At 39.8% G+C, this 23,734-nt stretch overlaps 1 protein-coding gene across 1 annotated transcript; it reads right to left on the bottom strand.

The window, feature by feature from the left end:
* Nucleotides 1–3: 3 nt before the first annotated feature.
* LOC306972856 (uncharacterized protein) lies at nt 4–22,167 on the bottom strand (the record flags this gene model as incomplete). Its single annotated transcript, XM_079569563.1, has 29 exons — nt 22,042–22,167; nt 16,043–16,105; nt 15,905–15,955; nt 15,466–15,552; nt 14,088–14,138; nt 13,936–14,007; nt 13,787–13,846; nt 13,643–13,711; nt 11,947–12,006; nt 11,816–11,869; nt 11,570–11,638; nt 10,495–10,563; nt 10,302–10,367; nt 10,139–10,210; nt 10,020–10,073; nt 8,652–8,720; nt 8,526–8,591; nt 8,387–8,452; nt 8,239–8,295; nt 6,226–6,291; nt 6,084–6,143; nt 5,445–5,513; nt 5,302–5,364; nt 5,134–5,208; nt 2,147–2,212; nt 2,005–2,067; nt 1,845–1,916; nt 1,642–1,707; nt 4–90 (listed from the first exon to the last, which is right to left on the bottom strand). Exons 1-29 carry the CDS (start codon nt 22,150–22,152, stop codon nt 4–6), a joined length of 1,953 nt encoding a protein of 650 aa, XP_079425689.1. The 5' UTR covers nt 22,153–22,167.
* Between the last annotated feature and the right edge of the window lie 1,567 nt (nt 22,168–23,734).

Here is a 23,734-nt window from a genome sequence, read left to right as displayed (position 1 = left end):
TAGTCAAATAACAGACCAATCATGTTCATATTTCAAAGTAATTGGACTCGCCTTTGCAGACAGGTCGTCATTACTGGCAGAGATATTCTCCTTCAAAAACAAAACGAGACAGAAATCAGATTTTAGGCCTTCAGGAGGAGACTTTCGGACAGCTAACAGAAGATTCAAAGATTGCTCAAAGATGCGCTAGCAACTCAAAGCACAACTTCAGGTCGGTTTTTATTGAGAGAACAACAGTGTAACATAGTAAAAAAAAACATTTAATACTCTTTAATGCCATTTCAAAGCGTAAATAGTATGATTCTAAAGCCACAAATGCTTATTTATATTTAAGATACAGCAGACACATTTTGAGCAAAACCTGGACTGTAATTGTGTCCTTTAGCCTCTTAACTCCCACCTGAACATGTTTTCTCCTGTTCTCCAAATCTAAAAGCTTCTTCAAAACAGAGGCAAAAAATGAGAAGAAAATGAGGATGAAAATGCAACAAAAAAGCGCTAAATAGTGACCCAAAAAATCCGGCAAAAAAAAAAAAGAGACAAAACTCCAGCAAAAAGAGACAAAAGTAACAAAAAAAGTCAGAAAAAGTGCAATAAAAAAGTGACAAAAACACATAAGGGAAATAAAAAGTGACGACAATGGCAAAGAGGTGAGAATGCATTTGGTTTTGGCAGGTGGTAAGAGGTTAAGAGTGTATGAAGTACAAAAGAGAGTTGAGCCTTATCTTTTAAGGAGAGACACTACAGGCAAAAATGATTGTTTTCAATTTTCAGGTTTTGGGCCATATTGGTCTCACATTGAGGGCCAACAATCCAGACCATTTTTCAAGATATTTGTGGCACCACAGCGTGTTCTATGTTATAGCTATGGACTCATGCTGTGGCTCGTTTGAAAGGTGAGACTCTGAGCTCTCTATAGGTGAAAACAGTTCCTGAGAAATCTAAGCTAAACAGAGGCTAGTTTTGATCAAAATCACAGATTTTTTTTCTAGATTTTGAGATAACGGGGGTTATATTCCAAAAATTACTCTATCGACACAGACATTTATATGGTTAGTCTGGTGTTATAAGTGATTTGCCTCAGGTGCTCTGTGGAGCGGGTCAGACTGTTTTTAATGCAGGCTAGCTGATACCATAGAAATGCGCTAGCCTAGCACTAGCCTAGCGCCACTAAGCTCTTCAAATACTTAATACTACTTAAATAAATATATCAAATACATAAAGCAAAATACTAGGGCAAGCAAGAGGTAACCAGTGCTCGAGTGGGACCACCCTGGTACCGGGTCGCCAAAAATCTTGCTCTTTTTAATGCACAGATCAGGACACTCAAAGGCACGCCTCCAAATGTACAATGAAGAATAGGCTGAGCAGGAGGTGGGCTGGTGCTCGAAGGGCGCCCCCTTCTGGCAACAGCTTCCCAAATCCTGCTTCTTTTAACGCACAGACCAGGACACATTGAAATGTACTCACAGATGACCAAACATTTAAGACACACAAGAAGGAAACGATATGTTTATATATGCACTGTCCATGTACAGGTATATATAAATATAGCAATGATGGTACTATATGGGGCAGTATCAGACGGCAGCAATAACCATTCCATATTTAAGAATGTACTGTAAGTTGCATTAGTCTCACCTCCACCATCATGTCCGGGATACTGTCACAGCTTCCAAACTCAAACTGGGCGTCACTGAGCGGATCCTGCAAGACACAAAGGTTTCCCTGAAAAGTGAAGCAAACGATCTTTTAACAGCTGAAGCGAAAGGTGAGTGGCTGATGTTGGCAAGCTCAGTGTTATGATGTATTCATAATCATGCAGGTGTTCATTTCAGCATTACCTCGTTTGTCTCAGAGCGAGGAGCCGGTTTGGGCGACTTTTTAAACATCCCCGCGAAGCCTCCGGACTTTTCCTGAGAAGTTATACAAAGTAAGGTCAACAATGGAAAAGACAAACACTCTTTAAAAAGTGAAATATTGGAGGAGATGAGACGTTCGAACCTTAGTTTTGCCTTCGGATAAGTTCTCGCAGCTGGCAGACAGTGGCTTATCCTCGAGAGAATCCTGAAACAAAGACGTGCAGTGGGTTTGAGAGGTCGTTTGTGAGAATGACATTATTTTGTTCATCCCTTCGTGAACTCACCTCATCTGCAGATTTGCCCTCTGCGTTTTTAGCCGGCTTCTTGAACATGCCAGTGAAGATACTGTCCTAAAGAGAGAGACAGAAAATGGTTCACTTGTGTATTTTAGACCCACTTTTCACACCCAGAGGGATGATATACACTGCTCACAAAAACTTAGGGCACACTCAAAAAACACAATGTAACTCCAAGTCAGTCAAATTTCTGGGATATCAGACTGTCCAGTTAGGAAGCCACTCTTATTGTGAATCAATTTCACTTGGTGTTATGGAAATTAAACAGACAACAGGTGGAAATGAGAGGCAATTAGCAAAATCACTCAAAAAGAGGAATGGTTTTGCAGGTGGTGACCACAGACCATTTCCCTGTCTTCATCCTTTGTACCGTATTTTTGGAACACTTTTGCATTTGTCCAGTGTTCTCACCACTAGAGGTATCATGAGGAGCATCTACAACCCACAGAAGTTGCTCAGGGAGTGATGCTCATCCAAAATGGCACGTCCATTCGTGCTGTGGCAAGAAGGTTTGCTGTGTCTCCCAGCGCAGTGTCCAGAGCATGGAGGAGATACCAGGAGACAGGCCAGTACACCAGGAGACCTGGGGGGGGCGACCGAGGTCAACAACCCAGCAGCAGGACCGCTATCTGCTCATTTGTGCACGGAGAAACAGGAGAAGCACTGCCCGAGCCCTACAAAATGACCTCCAGAGGGCCACAAATGTGCATGTTGGTCCTCAAACGGTCAGAGCCGACTCCATGAGGGTGGTATGAGGGCCCGACGTCCACAGGTTGGGCCGGTGCTTACTGCCCAACACCGTGCAGCACGATTGGCATTTGCCCGAGAACACAGCGATTGGCAGATTGGCCAATGGTGCCCTGTGCTCTTCACGGATGAGAGCAGGTTCACCCTGAGCACATGTGACAGACGTGACAGAGTCTGGAGACGCCCTGGAGAACGTTCTGCTGCTGCAACATCATCCAGCATGACCGGTTTGGTGGTGGGTCAGTGATGGTCTGGGGAGGCATTTCATTGGAGGGCCGCACAGCCCTCCATGTGCGAGCCAGAGGTTCCCTGACTGGCATTGGGGACCGGGATGAGATCCTCAGACCTATTGTAAGACCATATGCTGGTGCTGTGGGCCCTGGGTTCCTTCTGATGCATGATAATGCCAGGCCACATGTGGCAAGAGTGTGTCAGCAGTTCCTGCATGATGAAGGTATTGATGTTCTGGACTGGCCTGCCCGTTCCCCAGACTTAAATCCAATAGAGCACATCTGGGACATCATGTCTCGGTCCATCCATCAACGCCACGTCGCACCACAGACTGTCCAGGAGCTGACTGATGCTCTAATCCAGGTCTGGGAGGAGATCCCTCAGGAGGACATCCGTGGTCTCATCAGGAGCATGCCCAGGCGTTGTAGGGAGTGCATTCAGGCACGTGGAGGCCACACACACGACTGAGGATGATACAGACTCGTTTGGAGGAATTTCTACAGAATTTGGATCAACCAGTGACCTGATTTGTCACTTTGATTTTGACTATAATTTTGGATCTAGACCTCCAGGGGCTGAGAATTTGATTTCCATTTATCCTTCTTATGTTATTTTGTTCTCAACACATTGCCCTGCACTATGAATAAAGATTTTCATCCGAACAATCAAATTGATTGACATCTAGGTTGTGTTTTTTCAGTGTGCCCTTTTTTTTGTGTTTTTGTGAGCAGTGTATATTCACTCATATTTGGCTGCTTTTAGTCAGTATCTCTATGGAGACGAGCTGGAGACGTCTCTCAGTATAAAGTTACAGTCTTGTCTGAGGCGAGTTGAGCCAAAGACACATGTCTGTTTGGTCATGTTTTAGATTCAGCAATAAAAAATATTTGTAATAAAATAAATGTTTGAATTTTATTCTATTTATTGGATGAAATGCTGCATTGTGTGGCTTTAATTATTCTGCACAGTTAAAGGGACTATACTGAGTTTAAAAAATGGTAAAAATAATCTAATTCCCCTAAATGTTCCAACAATGTCCTAAAGCAGGGGTGCCCAACAATCTAGCCCCTTTAACCCCTTAACTCCCACCTGAACCAAGCACATTTTCTCCAGTTTGGCTTTACCCCAGTCCAAAAGCTTCTGGAAAAAAGCTGTGAAAAAGCAACAAAACTGAGACGAAAACAATGATGGAAATGTGACAAAAAAGTGAGAAAACATTGACAAAAAAGTGACAAAAATTTGATGAAAAAATAACAAAAAGTGACAAAAAAAATTACAAAAATTTGACAAAAAACGACAAAAAACCCCCCAAAAATGACAAAAATATGAGGAAAAAATGACAAAAAAGTTACAAAAATGAATACCCAACAAAAAAATGATGGAAAAACATCTGATGACGTGAGGAAAAAGATCCTCTCGGTTCAGGCGGGAGTTAAGAGGTTAAAGGAATAGGCCACTGAGATATGTTCTTACCTGAGCTTAGACGAGTTGATACGTACCTGTCTGGTCTTTACACGTGCGCTCAGTCACGCAAAAAGACCGAAGATGTTAGCATTAGTAGTTAGCCGTTAAAAGCGACCAGTAAAGTAAAGATATTACTGCGCGGACGTCAAAGTGCTCCTAAGGTGTTATTACGCCTTACAATATAGTTCCCCTTTTTATCCACTTTGAAAATCGACATGTTTAATTTTGACTTGACTTGGATCGTGTAACTGCTCACGTAACCGTATTTAAAAAGGGGAAACGTGGAAGAGCTTGGTCGCTTCTAACTTCACCCTGTTTGGCCCCATAGAGGAGAGGAGGAGAGGCTGAACATTAACAACATCTTTAGTGTTTTTGCATGACTGAGCGCACGTGTAAAGACCAGACAGGTACGCATCAACTCGTCTAAGCTCAGGTAAGAACATACCTCAGTTAAGTTTGCTTTGGCACTTCTTGGACTCTTTTAAAGTAAACCCATTAACGTAAACAATGCGATGTCTTTAGTTGACTCTTACGTCGATGTCAAAAAGGTTATCGATGCTTCCAGTTTTTTTGAATAATCCCGTAAATGCCCCTTTCTCTTTCTTCTCCTGAAAACAAAAGAATATAGCACTGAAAACTGGACGAACTAAACAACATTGCTACATGTTTTAATAGAGGGAAACGCCGAAAAAGTGATTTACCTTTTGTGCAGTCGAGGAAAATAAATTCTCAGAACTTCCAGAAAGATCTTCACTGTTCTCCTCCTGGATTTAGACAAACAATGCGATTACAGCGTCCTATTATTACTAAATTAAATGGCTGTGAAAGGGTTACAATAGAATACCTTGTCTGCTGTGGCGCCCTCTGCTGGTTTCTGTGGCTTCTTGAACAAGCTGGTGAATTTATTTTTCTCCTAAAGGCAAAGTTCAGTTGATTTATTACAAAAAATATAATTTTTTTTTTGCACATTTCAAAATATCTCTGAATTTGTTGCCCATTTTCCCTCATTTCATGTAAAATAGTTTGAGTTCTTATTTCTTTCTTATTTTCTCAGTCGCAGTTGGAACTAAGTACTGGAAAAATTAGATGAATAAATAATAATTAATCAAATTTATAATAATATAATAAATAATAAAAAATATGTTTATTAAACTAAAAATAAGATAAAAAAAATTAAATTAATTAAAATTGTATCCAATAAATTTAGATAAAAAATAGAAAAAAATGCTTAAAATAATACTAATAAAAAAAAGAATAAAAGAAAATAATTGAACAAATATAATAAATTCTAATAAAAATAAATCAAAAACAGTCATTTAATGAATTTGAAAATCAAAATCAAACAATAATTTTAATTCAGTTTAGTAGCTTAATTTTTCATTGCAGTGTATTTATTAGTCTTATTGTTTTTACATTTTACATACTGTGGATTGGACATAATTGGGAAAGTGTTTGTATTATTTGTGCTGTTTACTGTACATACTTTAGTCGCGTCAGGCAAGTCCTCGTTACTGTCCGTCATCGCCTCCTTGTCGTCTCTTTCCTAAACATGAAAAAAAATATGTGAAAAACCTCAAAACAAAGCACTGCAGGTTATACTGTACTTATATTAAAAGTGAATTTACTGGAGAAGCCGTTCTGTCTTTGGGCTTTGGTGTCTTTTTGAGGAGGCCACTGAACATCCCTTTGTCCTGGAAACAACATCAGCACTGGTTTAATAAATAGTTACATATAATGAATATACAGGTTAATATTAAAAATATACAAAACTGAGGCACTCAATGAAAAGTATTGGTAAAAGGCCTTTATTGCAGCATGGCCATTGATTAAAACATTGCCTATGCGTTTCAGCCGTATTGGGCCTTCGTCAGGGCAGTACTCGAGTGATGTATAAGCATGCAGATTTTAACCCCGTGAGCCGAAATGAGTTTCCTTCGCAGGGTGGCTGGGCGCACCCTTCGAGATCGGGTGAGGAGCTCAGTTACCCGGGAGGAGCTCGGAGTAGAGTCGTTGCTCCTTCACGTCGAAAGGAGCAGCTGAGGTGGCTCAGGCATCTGTTCCGGATGCCTCCTGGTCGCCTCCCGCGGGAGGTGTTCCAGGCATGTCCTAGTGGGACAAGGCCTCATGGAAGACCCAGGACACGCTGGTGGGACTATGTCTCCGAGCTGGCCTGGTGTCGCCTCGGGGTCCCCCCAGAACAGCTGGAGGAGGTGTGTGTGGATCGGGGAATCTGGGCATCTCTGCTGAGACTGCTGCCCCCGCGACCCGGCCCCGGATAAAGTGGAATAAAATGGATGGATGGATGGATTTTAAATGTGCATTAAGTGGTCACATGACCCATAGGGGCTGGAACTCAGTCAGCTGATGCAGTAAATCCTATGAGCAGGATTTCAGAATACAGAATCACAAAAATACATATCAGGATAATATACAAATATCTATAAATTATTTACAGTCATATATACAAACATCTTCTATAAACAGAAGCATTAAAGAAAAGGGCTAAAGTCCAGTTCCCCATTGAGACCTGGATACTCTGTTGCTTTAAAGGAATAGGCCACCGTTTTTATATACCAAGATATGTTCTTACCTAGCCTTAGTCGAGTTAATATATCCCCATCACGCATATCCCGTCACGCAGCTTCTATTGACGGAAGTGAGCGGGGGAAGTCTTTAGGAGTTACTGCGCAGACGTTTTACTCCTCGTATCATTACGCCTCACAATATAGTCCCCCTTTTTATCTGCTTATAAAATCGACATGTTACATTTCTGTGTTAATATACTTCGCATGAAAACACTTCACGTAACTTTATTTAAATAGGGAACACGTGGAAGAGCTTGGTAGCTTCTATCGTGAGCTTTTTTGGAGCTATGTGACATGTGGGAGAGGCTGCGTATGTGCTCCGTTTGCGTGACAGAGCGCACGGACAAAGACCATACGGGAATATATTAACTTGGCTAAGGCTAGGTAAGAACATATCTTGGTATGTAAAAACGGTGGCCTATTCCTTTAAAGAAAAGGGGTAAAGTCCAGTTCCCCATTGAGACCTGGATACTCTGTTGCTTTAAGAGTGTAGATCCAGAAGGACTCCCTCTGCAGGAGACTTTTAAGTCTGTCGTCTCCTCTTAAGGACTCACGGATATGATCTATACCATACGCTTTTAAGGTGTTAAGTCCATGGTTAGAGTGTTTAAAATGCAGTGCCATGGGGTATAGAGGATTCCCTGTACATATGGCCTGTTTATGTTATATCCAGAAGGGAGTCCTTCTGAATCTACACTCTTAAAGCAACAGAACATCCAGGTCTCAATGGGGAACTGGACTTTACCCCTTTTTTGAATGCTTCTGTTTATAGAAGATGTTTGTTTATATGACTGTAAATATATACAGCCCCAATGGTACATGTGACCACCTAATACACATTTAAAATCTGATGTTTTAATCTAATGGCCATGCTGCAATAAAGGCCTTTTACCAATGCTGTTCTTTGAGTGCCTCAGTTTTGTATATTTTTAAAGTCAAATGCTGATCCCTGCACTGAAGAGCACCAAAGTTAGATTTTTTGAAAGAACAAGGATATCCAATCAGCGCTCCTTCACGTTATAGTCTACAGGTAAACATGTTTTGGCATCTGACCTGTTTGTTCTCGGAGAGGTTCTCATTACTCGCGGAAAGTTCATCACCAGAAGGTTCCTGTGAGAAGATTGGCAACATTTATGAATCATCTATAGCTTAATGCTCTGTAGTCCACAGCTTTCAATTAAACTGGATTAAATGGATTCACCTTTTCCTTCTCAATGTCCTCCACTGTTTTTTGCCTCTTGAAAATGTTGGTGAAAACGTTCTTCTCCTAAAACGACGCACAAATGTCTCCTTTATTCCCACACTGCAGTTTGAATGATTGATATTAAAAACGCACATACTTTGTTGGAGCTACTTTCCGTCAGGTCGTCAGTGCTGGATCTGAGCTCTTTCTTCTCGTCTCCGTTCTTTTAAAAAAGGAGAAGTTTGAGTACAGTGGATATAACACACTTTTCTACAGTAATTACCTGCGTCTCAGCCTTTTCCGACGTCTTTGGGGTCTTTTTGAGGAGGCCACTGAACACGCCTCCCTTTTCCTACGTTGAAGAAAGAAAACAATGAAAGAAATCAGGCGGAAACCTAATTTTAATGTTTTTTTTGTGCCTTAAACATAATTAACAGCAGGTAAACTGTGACAGAGATAAGTGGATACAAGGGAAGCCAAATCTAATGTTGTAATGCCATTTTAATGCCCAAATACAATGATTTCAATGGTACAAAAAACAAATATGATGCATTTATGGCTTTTAAAGATTTGCAAACATTTCCTTAAACACAGGAATGAAGAAAAATGTTGATATTTAAAATTAGATTAACGACAACGGGAAACATATAAGATTTTTTTTTTGTAAATCTTGCAAAATTTAAGCAACAAAATGTGTTTGACGATACTTTTTTATGAATTTAAGAGTTTATGCCATTGAGGCAGTTTAACCTCTTAACCCCCACCTGAACTGAGCACATTTTCTCCAGTTCAACTAAGTTCATCAAATCTAAAAGCTTCTTGAAAAAAAGTGACGAAAATGAGATGAAAAAATTATGAAAAAGTCATGAAAAAGTTATTTCAAAAAGTGATGAAAAAGTGATAAATAAGTGACGAAAAAGTGATGAAAAAGTGACAAAAAAGTGCTTAAAAAAGTGATGAAAAATGATAAAAACTGATTTAAAAACTGATTTAAAAAAGTGATATAAAGTGATTAAAAAAGTGATAAAAAGTGATTTAAAAAGTGATAAAAAAGTGATAAATAAGTGACAAAAGTGATGAAAAAATGATAATAAAAAAAGTGATGAAAAAGTGTTTAAAAAGTGATAAAAGTGATTTAAAAAGTGGTTAAAAAAGTGATAAAAAGTGACGAAAAGTGATAAAAAGTGATTTAAAAAGTGATAAAAAAGTGATAAATAAGTGACAAAAGTGATGAAAAAATGATAATAAAAAAAGTGATGAAAAAGTGTTTAAAAAGTGATAAAAGTGATTTAAAAAGTGATTTAAAAAAGTGATAAAAAGTGATTAAAAAGTGATGAAAAAGTGATGAAAAATTTGACAAAAAACATGGCATCAATGTGGGGAAAAAGATTCTTCTAGATCAGTTTTACAGATCTTTCCTTTCAAAAGAGGTGCTACTCTGGCTTATAGGCTGTGAGCTTTTAGATTTGGGTAAAGCTGAACTGGTGGGAGTTCAGAGTTCAGAGGTTAATTTACGTAGTGTCGTCGCCAAATTAATGACAATTATGAGCTTAATTTTGGCATAAATCATTTAATGACTTAAACTTTCCAATGTTCCGCAGAAACCCTGGGATAAAATGCTGTAAAACACTGTATTTGTCTCTATTTTTACCTTTTTCTCCGATAGATTCTCACTGCTCGCTGAAAGCTCTTTGTCCAAAGTATCCTGAAGTAAAAAAGCAGAGAATAAACAGAAATGTTACACTTGTTTTAGAAATACTAACTTTTTACCTCGTCAGACTGACTGTCCTCTGCGGGTTTAGGAGCTTTCTTAAAAATCCCTCCAAAAATTCCCCCTTTTTCCTAAAACACAAATAAATCCAGGTCTGAGCATCCACTTTATGTTTGGCTTAACTGTATGTATTGCATATTTATTTGTTTAAATGTAGAAAACCTTAGCACCGCCTTCAGATGATTCGCTGCTGGTCGTGGAAACAGAGTCGTCGAGAGGCTGTTTCTCCTGAGAGACAGTAAACATATTATCTTAACGTTTTCTTCTTTTTTACTCCTTTGATGATTTTACACATAAACCTTATCATGGAAATCACTGTTAATATTTTCTTTTATATAGAGAGAAATGTTGTTACTTCTTCAGTGTTTGTGTCCGCCGCAGGTTTAGGCTTTTTGAACATCCCAGTGAAGGCATTTCCTTTCTCCTAGAGACACAGAAAATGGTAAGATTGCACTTGAATACGGAGGGTCGAGGCTGCAAAATGATACACAAATAAATATATCACGTAAGTAATTAATCAACACATCACATAACGTTCAATGAATTGTCATACTTATTTAAATAATCAATTAATTCTCAAACAACAAACAATTAGCCAACTGGGCTCATTTAGCCTCCAACTTCCTACAATGTAGATCTATGGCGGTAACAGAAGTTACTCGACTACAAGAAAACTGGAGAACCACAGCTTTAATTCACGTCATTTCATCTATTTATTCGTTTGGTCTTTTATTATTAATTCATGTTTTCATTGTTTCGCCAGCCCAGGTCCTCTATAATATGCTATCTCCTATTCATTCTCAATTGTAAATATGGATGCAGTACACTTTGTGGCCACCAGCGTCAAATTGGGGGCGCTGTTTCTCTCCTTTCACAAAGTTAAGGCACTACAAGACACTACAACAGTGTTTCTGTTGTAGTGTCTTGGTAATGATCAATCACAGAGAGTTCCCATTTTTCCAACTTTTATTGCAAATGTTGTTGAGATCAACAAAGGTTCATGTTAAAAAATTACCTACAAAAGAATTTATGCTGAACTGACTTCAAAATGATCTAATGTGGCATTTTCTTTGAGTTAACAAATGAATGAGGTAAAGTCACTGTAGGTACTGCAGATACAGGTGTTGTTGTTGTTAACATTTGTTTTAATGTAGCATGTTATTTGCATAGATAGAATCAAATGCAAATGTTTACCGAAAAGTAAAATGAAGTAACTATTATTCTTTGCTGTTACAGTATATGTGTTTCACCCTTGACATTGCCGTGTTTGGCCCGCGACCCACAGGCACATTTTCATTTTGGCCCTCGGAGACAAAATGTTTGGGCACCCCTGGTCTAATATATACTAATATTACATAAATAACAAAACAGTGAGTTTGTTGAGATCAAATCAAACGTTATGACTTTGAGAGCTGTCGGTTCATTATTACCTTTGCTTTGGGCACGTCAGACAGACTGTCGCTGCTCGTAGAGATGGCTTTCTTTTCAGAGAGATCCCCCTGAACAGAAAAACAAAACCGGTTCGACCTAATGTAAAACTGTGAAGAATGATTTTTTTTTATTGGAGTGAATAAGAACTTATAATTTCATTGATTTATCAGTTCGGACAGATTCTTTTGATTCTGTAAACTCAAAACCTGAGCTGTAGATATTTGTGTCACAGGATTAGTCAGTACCTCAGCCGCAGGTTTGGGAGTTTTCTTGAGCAGCCCACTGAACAGACCTTTCTCCTGCAGAGAGACAGAGGAAAGAGCTCTCTTTATGACACTGTTTGGCTCTATGCTAATTGTTATTTCATGATCCTCACCTTGTTCTCCGAGAGGCTGTCGGTGCTGGCGGAGAGCTCACTTTTTAACAAACCTTCATCCTGAAACAAGGAACACAAGAAACATCAGTGAACAAGAAAGGACACAGACTTCAGACATGATTTATCTCATGTAGAAAACTGCATAAAAGTAATCTATCTACTGATTAAAGATCACTCCTTCTAATAGTAATACATCCATCCTTTGTCTTCCGCTTTATCCGGGGCCGGGTCATGGAGGCAGAAGTCTGAGCAGAGATGCCCAGACAGCCACCCTGCGAAGGAAACTACATATATAAGCCACAGCTGTTCCAAGTGCCATCAGCACCGGAAACACTGGACTTTTCTCTACGTTTGCCGTCTGTTTTATCAAGAGAACGTGGCCTACAGGTACATGTACTTTTATTGAAGTGTGTTAAGACCTTCAGTTATATTATTCTTTAAAGGAGGGGTGTTATGCAAAATCAACTTTTTCAAGCATTACATCATGTTATTATGTCATTCCCTCATTAAAAACATGCCTGAAGTGTTGCCTTGGCACATTCACGTATTTTTGAGTAATCTGTAAAAACTCTGATGGCGGCCATTTTAGGGATAGGTTTGCCTGAGTCCTCCTAGGAACGCCCCCACCTCCTGGAGACGCCTCCGAGCTTTCGTCACCAGCCGAGTAACCAACCACTGCTCCTCAGCAGAACCCCCTCCCCACTGATGCCACAGACAGCGTGTGGAGGGGGCGTGTCGGAAAGGCTCAGAGGTTCTTAAAGAGACAGAGGCGTATTTCAAGACATTCACTACAGCCATTTTGAGAGAGCAATTTTATACAAGGCAGTTATTCTAATTTACTGCATTTACAGACCAACAGAAGGTTTGGTCATCATTGTAGTGTGATATAGACTGGTGCTATGTGATTCAAAAAAGCATAATACCCGCTCTTTAAATGTGCGTGTGTCCTATCAAGCCTAAATGCTGCCCTCAGGAGTGTGGAGAGCTGCCCCCCCCCCCCCCTCGGCATGTTAGCGCACTCAGCCCCGGGAGCCAGTGTTCAAAGCTGCTCTAGCAAATATGGCAAAAAGTATTCAATAGTTACTTGATTAAAGCAGTACTAAGTAACTCTTACCCCTAGAGGCCATAAGCGCAACTGCAGGTGTCGTAGCAAATTATGATTTTTAAACTTATTAATTGTCTTGGAAAGTAAATACTACGCTGACAGAAAAGGTGAAGGGAGAGAGTGACATTGTACATCCAATTATACAATGGAAATATGATTTTTCACTCAAACTTGGCTGTAAATACTGTTTAAAGTGACACTAGCCCGCAGTTAGCTTTGCCCGTTAGCCTGTTAGCTTCTTCTTCGTGATTCTATTAGTGTGTATTGGTGACTCCGACCCGGTGGCAGTCAAGTTGCAAACATGGTTTTCTGGCCGGAGACACCAGGGGGAGATGAAAGACCCACCAATCTTCACCATAAACACTTGTATCCCCTCCACAGGGACCACGAAAAGGATTTATTAAGGTAAACACGTTCTGCTTTAAGTACTTATAATCCAATTACCCGTTTGGCGATTGTGATCTCATTACTTTACACTAGTTATGGATTTTGATTTTGATTCTTCATCTCTATGATTTTAACATTGTAAATTTGATGCATCTGAACATTTAATCACATCATTTTAAACTGTGTACATTAAGGTTTATCCACCTCTTGCGCCTCCTGCTCTTGTGGTTTGGCCGGTTTCTTGAACATTCCACTGAAAACTCCTCCTTTCTCCTGCGAACAGTGAACGCATCGAGGCTTTGCACAAATCACAGGGCTTTAATTTGTGTAATTAAATGATTTTCTTACTTTGGCCTTGCTGCTGCTGCCGCTCTCAGACACGTTCTCTTCGCTGGTCGAGGCTTCCGTCTGAAACACAACAAAGAGGTCGTGTTACATCATTGGCAGCACTGATTTAGTGTTTTATAGCATCGTAAAATAAACTAATAAAACATCACCTCGTCATTCTGAGAGGCGTCCGTGGTTTTGGGAGACTTTTTGAACATTCCACTGAAGATCCCTCCTTTCTCCTGGAACAAATACAGAAAAAAAAAACAGCTCACGGATCATCTTCAAAATGTTAGACGGTAAAATAAAGGAGTCAGTTTACCTTTGGCTCAGACAGACTGTCAGAGCTGGCAGAGAGCTCCCCTTTCTTTCCCTGAACAGAGACAAAACAGTTATAGGTTACTAATGTTACTACGGTTCTATGAAACTAAACTTCTGACGTTTGTTTTTGTGTCAAAATTAAATAGTGAAAACACAATTTGAAAAACAGTCAGCTATTTTTGTATCAACCTCTTACCCCCCGCCTTACCCAAGCTCATTTTCTCCTGCTCAGCTTTACCCAAATCTATAAGGTCACAAGCTAGAAGGCATCTCTGGAATCGCCCATATATGGTCATGTTTGAAAACAGTTAAGGGGGAAAACAATTTGGAGAAAAATCTACTTAAAAAAAATGCTGAATTATGATTAGCATAAGTGGTTCAACAGCCCGTAAACACATAAATAAAGGAGAATGCGAACATGATGCATCGTGCTAATGCTCGCTAGCACTAGCTACAACTGAATAAACGAATAAACACCATATGGAACTGATTTAGACTTGATTTATTTGTATGAGATAAATAAGTTTATATTTCGCCAGAAAATGGAAACCCAAAAGATTCCTTTTTTTCCCCCTCAGCGAGGCGAGGTCCCTTCTATGCCGTCTGTATCTATAGGCCAGAGTAACGCTTGATTTGAAAGCTGAGACCTGACCAACAAAACTGATCTAAATTGATCTTTTAATCCTCGTGTCATCACTTATAAAAAAAAAAATCCAGCGTGTTTTTTGTTGGATTTTTGTCAAATTTTTCCCACATTTTCATCGTTTTTTGTAAAATAAATTGTCGCTCTTTTGTGGCATTTTCAGTCATTTTCGTCACCTTTTTGTCAACCCTTTTTTCAAGAAGCTTCTAGATTTGGGTAAAGCCAAACTCGAGAAAATGTGCTCGGTTCAGGTGGGGGTTAAGAGATTAAAATATCACTCTTCACTAAAATCCATATCAAACAGAGCCTTGAGGTTAAATCACCTTCTGCAAAGACCAAACGTTGACCCAGTGACCAGGCAGACGTGGGGAGAGCAACTTTACTTTGAAATAATTCTACTGAAGTGAAAGTAAAAAGTAGTGACCAAAATAATTAAAAGTACTTGGAGAAAATGCTTCTTGAGTGACTGTGACAATTTCATACTGTCTTGATTTCACTGTAAAGCACTTTGGTCACCTTCAGTGTTACAAAGGATTCTATACATAAACATTGCTTGATTCATTGATTGAAATATTATTGCCATATGAACTCATTCAACAATAAAGCTTCACTACGGTAATGCCTGCATGACTGAGGGGCTTCACAAACATCACTCAGCCAGTAATAAACAAAACATGAACAAAATGAGCAACGTCTTTTCAAAGAGAGGTTTTATGTGTTTGTTTGATCCTCTCACCAGCTTTGCTTCAGCGTCGTCTTTCTGCTTCGGAGTCGACCTCTCGTCCCTCACGGAGCTCGGGTCAGGACTGGGGTCTCTGCTCACCTGGAGGGACACGAACCATCGATCATTTGACCTTTTAAATATTGTGTTAAAAGGAAATCAATGTCTGCTCCAGCCTGTAGACTTCAGCAGAGTCTTTATATAGGACTGAATGATTGTTGCTCTGTCTACCTGAGCAGTTTCCATTAAAGTTACACAAAATTCTTCATAAATCATCAAGAAACTACAGTATTTTGTCATTAAACGGTGCCAAAAGAGGCTTCATAACGAGGTCAGGACCAAGCGAGGCCAAAATGGAGCCAACTTTGCAGCTCTGTTACATGTACGAGCTGAAACCAGGCCAACAAGGAAGACAACAATCACAAGAATGCGCTTCGTCCTCATTGCCCCATACCTTCAGTGAGGGTTTGAGCTGCAGGCTCTTCATGACTCCCTTCAGGACGCCCTGCACGGAGACAGAGCGACATGTGAAGAAAACCGGTTCCAGTGACGCTCAGGTAAACAAACTCAAACCGACTTAAGTTACACAAACCGGTTTGGAGGCGGGAGCTTGTCTGGTCAGGTCCGCGCTCTCCTCGTCTTCAGCCGCATAACTCTGAGGAGACAACGATGAGAGTGGATTTAGAACAAACGCTCAAGTGTAATATACAAAACATGGCTTCAACACTTTGTAGACACGGTGTAGAGCAGGGGTAGGTAAGTTAAGGTTAAAGGGAGTTTAAAAATGTCAAAACTAAGCATCTTCCTCCCTTTACATGTTCCAGCCATGTCCTAATGTGTAGAATGAGCTCAGACCTGTTCACCACAACTGCCTCTAAAATCCTGCACTGTCGCTCAAAAAGGTGTTAATTCGGGTCCGAAATGCCGTCATGCACGAGCTTAATATAGAAAGTGCAGTTACGCATAAGACCTGAGGTGGCAGCAGTGAGCATAAAATGACCAACTTGCATCTAGCCCCTCTAAGGTTAAGGTTAAGTTATACTTTATTAATCCCCGTAGGGAAATTCATTCTCTGCATTTGACCCATCCTCAGTGCCGCTGGGGCGACCTGTGGGAGCAGTGAGCTGCCAGTGTGGGCCGGCGCTCGGGGACCCGTCTCCATGATGTGCAGCCAGGCTGGTGGTCAGAAACGCCTGGCTGGAGGATTAACCTATAGTACATGTTTTTAGTGGTAGGAGAAACCGGAGGAAACCTACGCAGACACGGGGAGAACATGCGAACTCCACACAGAAACTCCACTGGTGCGAATCGAACCCAGACCTTCTCGCTGTGAAGCACGAGCGCCAACCTCTGTACTACCGTACCACGAACTGTGAACAGAACTGAAATAGTTGACCATCAAAACTTGTAGAAAGTCACTATCACATTTTATATCTATTATTGCGTTTCTTTTCCTTTTTTTTCCTCAGAGGGGGCGTGGTGTCGCCCCTGGAACAGCTGTAAAGCCAACACTTCTCTCTCGCTCTATGGAGCGCGTTTGACAATCCTTTTTTCCCATGGAAAGATCGAAGCAGTTGAGATTTTAAAATCTCTCTGAGTTTTAAAATGGTTAAAATCGATCCAAGGATGACTGAGAAACATCTTATGTAAAGGGACTATACAGAGTTTAAAAATGTTAAAACTAAGTATTTTCCTCCCCTACATGTTCCAGCCATGTCCTAACGTGTAGAATGAGTGTTAATTCGGGTCTGAAGTGCAGTCATGCACGAGCTTAATATAGAAGGTGCAGTTACACGTATGACCTGAGATGGCAGTAGTGTGTATAAAATGGCAAACTTGCATCGAGCCTCTTTAAATCATCAATCCAAGAACCAGGCTGTCTAAATGCACACACGACGAGATAAAAAGCGATAGATCTGCGGCAACAACGCAGTGTTTCAAAACGTGTCAACAATGTTGTCTTTAAAAATTGACTTGAACTTCAAGAGAGGAGTTCATCAGAAAGGAGAGTGTTGCATAAAACACACATTATCTCTGTTTGTAGAAAAAAATCTGTGATTTTGATCAAAACTAGCCTCTGTTTATCTTAGATTTCTCGGGAACCGACGGAGAGCTGAGAGTCTCACCTTTCAAACGCATGTGTCCAGATCTATAACATAGAACATGCTGTGGTGCTACAAATAACATGAAAAATGGTCTGGATTGTTGGCCCTCTACAGCTAAATCCCAAAACAGCGCGGCCTCAATGTGTTAAGTTGTGTTTTTGTTACTCTTTCACCACATTTTTGTCACATTTTGGTGTAAAGTGTTTTAGTCGTGTTCTCATCTTCTTTTTATTGTTTTTAATTGTGTTATTGTTGCTTTTCCGGCACTTTTTTCTCGCTCTTTTGCCACATTTTTGGCTTTTAGATGTGGGTAAAGTCAAACTGGAGATAATCGGTTCATGCATTAGGAGGTTATGTGGTTAAGGTACACCTTATTGTCCCCGTATGGGAAATGTGTCGTCTACATTTGACCCTTCGATACCGCTGGGACCCAGAAGGAGCAGTGCCTCGCTCAGGGACCCGTCTCTGGATACAGAACCAGGCTGATGGTCAGAAACACCAGGCCATTACACGTTTTCGGTTGATGGACCTGAAGGAATCCCATCCAGACAAGGCTCACTCTGTCCCACATCCCTCTGTTATTGATGTGCTATAAGAGGAACTGACCACAACTTTGCTCGATCAAAACAGAGGCGTTTCGTTTTATAATTAAAGTCTAATGCATTGTTCCCTTGTGGGCCACGTGCTCCTTTGTGTAAACACATTCAGGTTCAGTCTGGCCACACCCAAAACACACCTGCAGCTCAACAACCTCATCTGTGTCACTGTTAGACGAGCACAGGGTTCATGTGGTGCGTTCAAGGGGACCAAGGAAATGTTGGCTTTCACCGACTACAAGGTTTAACCCCTTAACTCCCACCTGAACCGAGCACAGTTTCTCCAGTTTGGCTTTTAGTCCAAAAGCTTCTGGGAAAAAAAGCTGTGAAAATAGCAACAAAACTGAGACGAAAACAATGATGGAAATGTGACAAAAAAGTGAGAAAACATTGACAAAAAAGTGACGAAAAATTGATGGAAAAGTGGCAAAAATGTCACAAGAAATTGACAAAAAATTGGGAGAAAAAAATGACAAAAAATTGACAAAAAATGACAAAAATGTGACAAAAATTTGATAACAAATTTGACAAAAAAATGACAAAAATGTGACAAAAATTTCACAAAAATTTGACAAAAAATAACCAAAAAAAAGACAAAAAAGTTACAAAAATGAGTTGAATACCCAACAAAAAAATGATGGAAAAAAAATCTGATGTGAGGAAAAAGATCCTCTCGGCTCAGGCGGGAGTTAAGAGGTTAACAAAGATATTTACCACTTGGCACATCCTTGAAGAAGCTTTTGCAATGTTTTATGGCATTTTTGGCTTTAATGACAAGATAAGTGTGTCATCTCTGTCCTATAAATACCACCAGGTCCCACTCATCGGCCTCCACCCTCATTTTACTACTTCCTCTGTCCTTCCCACTTTTGCGCATCAGGAAATGAAAGCTCTTTGTCTCCTCTGAAGCCCCACAACACCCATCATTCCTAAGTTCACCTTTAATCCCTTCAATTGTCATATTTTATGCAGCACAAAGATATCCAGATATGGTAAAGTTCAGGGGCGGACTGGCCATATGTCCATTCTGGAAGAGCACAGAAGGGCCACTGGCTCGAGGGCCACCGGTCTGGCCTCTCACTTTATACCTCACCCTTACCCCCGGGCGTAACCGAGCTTTACCCAAATCTAAAAGCTTAAAAGAAAACCATCCAAAAACAAAAATGTGCTGGAAAAGCAACAAAATGTGACGAAAACGTGACGACAAAGCAATGAAAAAAGCGATGAAAAAACAACAATAACATGAAAAAAAAGAGAAAAACAAGAGACGAAAACACAACCAAAAAGCCACAAAAAAGTAATGAAAAAGCAGCAAAAACATGACAAAAAGTTACCATCACTTTTCTAGATTTTAGCTTTCAAATGAGGCGTTACAGTGTTGCTCTCCAGTCAAGTAGCCTTTTGATTTGGGTAAAGCCGAACTGGAGAAAATGCTCTCGGTTAAGGCGGAGGGTAAGAGCATATGTGTTTGTGGAAGTGTCGCGTTTACACTAATTTGGGCCAGGCTGGCCAGAGTCCAGGGCTGTTTTTCAGTCCCAGTCCGCCCCTGGTAAAGTTACTCAAATTAGGACTTTTCTCCAACGAAACATCATTGTTTTTGTCCCACAGACACAAAGAGAATGTGTTATCAGTTACCTCATGTCTCTCTCTCTAAAACCCGAAAAATCAGGTTAGAAATCTAGGAGTGATCATGGACTCAGGCCTGAACTTAAACAGCCACATCAAAGCAATAACATCAGCAGCTTTTTACCTTCTGAAAAACATGGCTCAGATCAGAGGAATCGTATCAAAACCAGACTTAGAGAGACTTATCCATGTGTTTATTTCCAGCAGGTTAGACGACTGTAACGGCTGACATCTCTGACATGTTACAGCTGTATGAACCATCAGGCCCTGAGAACTTCAGCGAGGGGTCTCCTGGTGTTTCCCAGAGTCAGGACTAAACTGTCTAGATCAAACGGAGGAACCCTGCATACTGGAATTGGACACTGAGGACTGGACGGTCTGTGATCTTGGCCCGTCTGCTCAGGGACTCCCATCGGCCCTGGGTCTTCAGCCTGTCCGTCCATGGGAGTGGATCTCTCCTTCTGTGGTTCTCCCCGAGGTTTCTCCGTTTTCCCTGCGGGTTTTTTTTTAGTTTTTCCTCGCCGTGCTGGAGAGTCTAAGGACAGGGGACACCGACGTCGCCGCCTGCTGCCAACGCTTATTTGGACATGATGTTTGCCTGGATACGTCATTCGTCCGACCTTTGTATTTTAATATTTATTGCTCTGTTTTATTGCCTTAATGTTCGGTGAAGCCCTGTGAGGCAACTCCTCATGTGATATTGGGCGATACAAAACCAATGACTGATTGATTAAACACAGTGAGGCTAAAGCTAAAATCTGGAACAGTCTCCATGAGGATGTGAGACCGGCCTCAACTCTGACGATGTTCAAATCCAGGCGGAAAACTGTTCTTTGTACCTGTGAATATGACACTGAAAGCATTTAAATCTGCACTCTTGCCTTTTACTGTAATTGATTCATCTTTACATTGACATTTTATTAATTTTATCTGCTTTCTTGTAAATGTATGCGACTGCGAAGCACTTTGAATTGCCTTGTGAATGAATCGTGCTCTACAAATAAACTTGCCTTCCCTTCTATTTGACCTCAACATCAATAATTTTGACTTCCCAAGCAAAAGAATCAATGGAAGAAACATTTTTGCACGTAAAGAAGAAAACTAGCTCTTATTTCCAGTAAATTGAGATGTGTCGTCTAATTTAACCCCTTAACTCCCACCTGAACCGAGCACATTTTCTCCAGTTTGGCTTTACCCCAGTCCAAAAGCTTCTGGAAAAAAGCTGTGAAAATAGCAACAAAACTGAGACGAAAACAATGATGGAAATGTGACAAAAAAGTGAGAAAACATTGACAAAAAAGTGACGAAAAAATTGATGAAAAAGTGGCAAAAATGTCACAAGAAATTGACAAATACATTTCGAAAAAATGAACAAAAAAAAGGACAAAAATGTGACAAAAAATGACAAAAAAATGACAAAAATTTGATAAAAAATGGACGAAAAAATGACAAAAATGTTACAAAAAAATACAAAAATATGATAAAAATTTGACAAAAAAATTACAAAGAATTACAAAAAATTACCAAAAATTACAAAAAATTACAAAAAATTACAAAAACTTACAAAAAATACAAAAAATGACAAAAATCTGATTAAAAAAAATGACGAAAAAATGACAAAAATGTGACAAAAAAATTACAAAAAATTGACAAAAAATGACAAAAAAAATGACAAAAATGTTATAAAAAAAATGACAAAAAAATGACAAAAATTTGACAAAAAATGACAAAAAAATGACAAAAAAGTTACAAAAATGAGTTGAATACCCAACAAAAAAATGATGGAAAAAAAATCGGATGACGTGAGGAAAAAGATCCTTTCGGTTCAGGCGGGAGTTAAGAGGTTAAAGTGCAATGAGATGTAATTTTTCTAGATTCAAAAGAAAAGACACTGGTTTCATAAGACAAGCCTTGATCGCACAATGGAGAAATTCAAACTACCATCTAATAATGTCACTACTCGACTGTATTTGCTGACTGAGTATCGAAAATAGAAAAAAATATGATCTAAAACACATTCAATGGGCTTTAGAGTTGGGAGTCTCTAGTCTTTCATATGGATTAGTTTTACGACTGAGCCACTTCTTCATCTTTCAGTCACTTCTAGAGCCACAACTACATTTACTGGTTATAAAAGTACAACCACTATCACCATAAAGATGCAGGTTCGAGGCAGTAAAAGAGAAGAGCAGAAACGACGCCGCTTTAATACGGGGCACATGCATTATTATTTCACACAGAAGCGCAGGGGAAGCTTTACTCACAGTGAACGTGGGCGATTTTTCCTTTTGACTTTTCCGAAACACTCCAGCTAGTCCCAACACATTAGTCTGTGCACACAAAGCGGAACAAAAGAGCATGCAAAAGCGAAACATGCAAGAATAAGCTGAATGAGTCGACATTTACCTGTTTGAAACCGGATTCATCTTTAGAGGCTTCAGTCGCCTGTCAAATAATCATGAGATAAATCAAACGTGTCTAAACTTTATGTCCTGATTTGTCTCCGTACCTGAGCGTCTGGGTTCTGCTCTCTGCGGCGCTGGCTGTACGTTCTGGGAGACTTCAGTTCCTGTTCCGCAAAATAAAGGTAATAAACAAAGGAGTGTTTTGAAAAAGAAATATGACTCTTTTTGTCCCGGTGTGATAAGTTTTCCCACACTGTGTGCAACAATGAAACCCCCTCCAGTCTGTTTACCCTCAGTGGATACTAAAAAAAAACCTCTATTGCTTAAAACAGGGGTAGGTCCTTATTGTAAAAGGACCAAGGGCCGAACCTGACAATTTTAGCCAAAAGTAAAGCACCATTTTCTACAATTGCCTGCGCTATGCATCTTTTATGACCTAATTTGGTGTTTCCTGTTTGGCAAATTTTAAGTAATTGACAGAGTTTCTCACATTTTTACAGTACTTAACCCCCTGCCTTAAACAAGCACATCTTCTCCAGTTCAGCTTTGCCTAAATCTAAAAGCTTCTCAACTGGAGCTTATAGCCTATAGGTGTAACGCCTCATTTAACCTGTTAACTCCCACCATCCCATTTTCTCCAGTTTGGCTTTACCCTAATCAAAAAGCACCAAAATAGCCACAAAAAAATCAGAAGAAAACAAGGATGTAAACGTGACAAATGTGAGAAAAACTCAACAAAAACGTGACAAAAATTCAACAAAAATGTGACAAAAATTCAACAAAAACGTGACAAAAATTCAACAAAAACGTGACAAAAATTCAACAAAAAAGTGACAAAAATTCAACAAAAACGTGACAAAAATTCAACAAAAAAGTGACAAAAATTCAACAAAAATGTGACAAAAAATTCAACAAAAATTCAACAAAAATTCAACAAAAATTCAACAAAAATTCAACAAAAATTCAACAAAAATTCTACAAAAATTCTACAAAAATGTCACAAAAATGAAAAAGAAAGAAAGAAAAAAAAAACCTACAAAAGGTGACACAACACAGCAACAACACGAGGAAAAAGATCAGTTTTGTGGGTCTTAGCTTTCAAATGAGGTGTTACACAGGCCTATATAATGGCCAAAGAGGTCAGAATGCATTTGGTTTAGGCGGGTGGTAAGAGGTTAAGATTAAACTCTAAAACGATCAAAGTACTTCTGATTTGTATAATAATATTTCTCAAAATCATCTTGAGGGTTCTATGCTGGAGGGCCGGATTTGGCCCCCGGGCCTGACGTTGCCTACCCCTGACTTAAAATGACTTGAGATTTCGGCACTTTGATGTGGAGTAGAAAGTGTATTTATCTTTAAAATGTAGTGGACTCAAGTAAACCTCTTTTTTTTTTTAATTCATGCAGTCCTTATGTTTGAAGAGTTTGGTGGTGCTAGGCTAATGCGAGGCTAGTGCATGTCTATGGTAACTCGTAGCCTGCATTAAAAACCTCTTCAAAATCATGGGGTCGTCCTCCAAACGTTGCCATATCTGATTTGTTGAAAGCTC

This window comes from Gobius niger, assembly GCF_951799975.1.
Source record: "Gobius niger genome assembly, chromosome: 13".
In the NCBI taxonomy this organism is placed as follows: Eukaryota; Metazoa; Chordata; class Actinopteri; order Gobiiformes; family Gobiidae; genus Gobius; species Gobius niger.
This window is presented reverse-complemented; position numbering and strand designations above follow the sequence as displayed.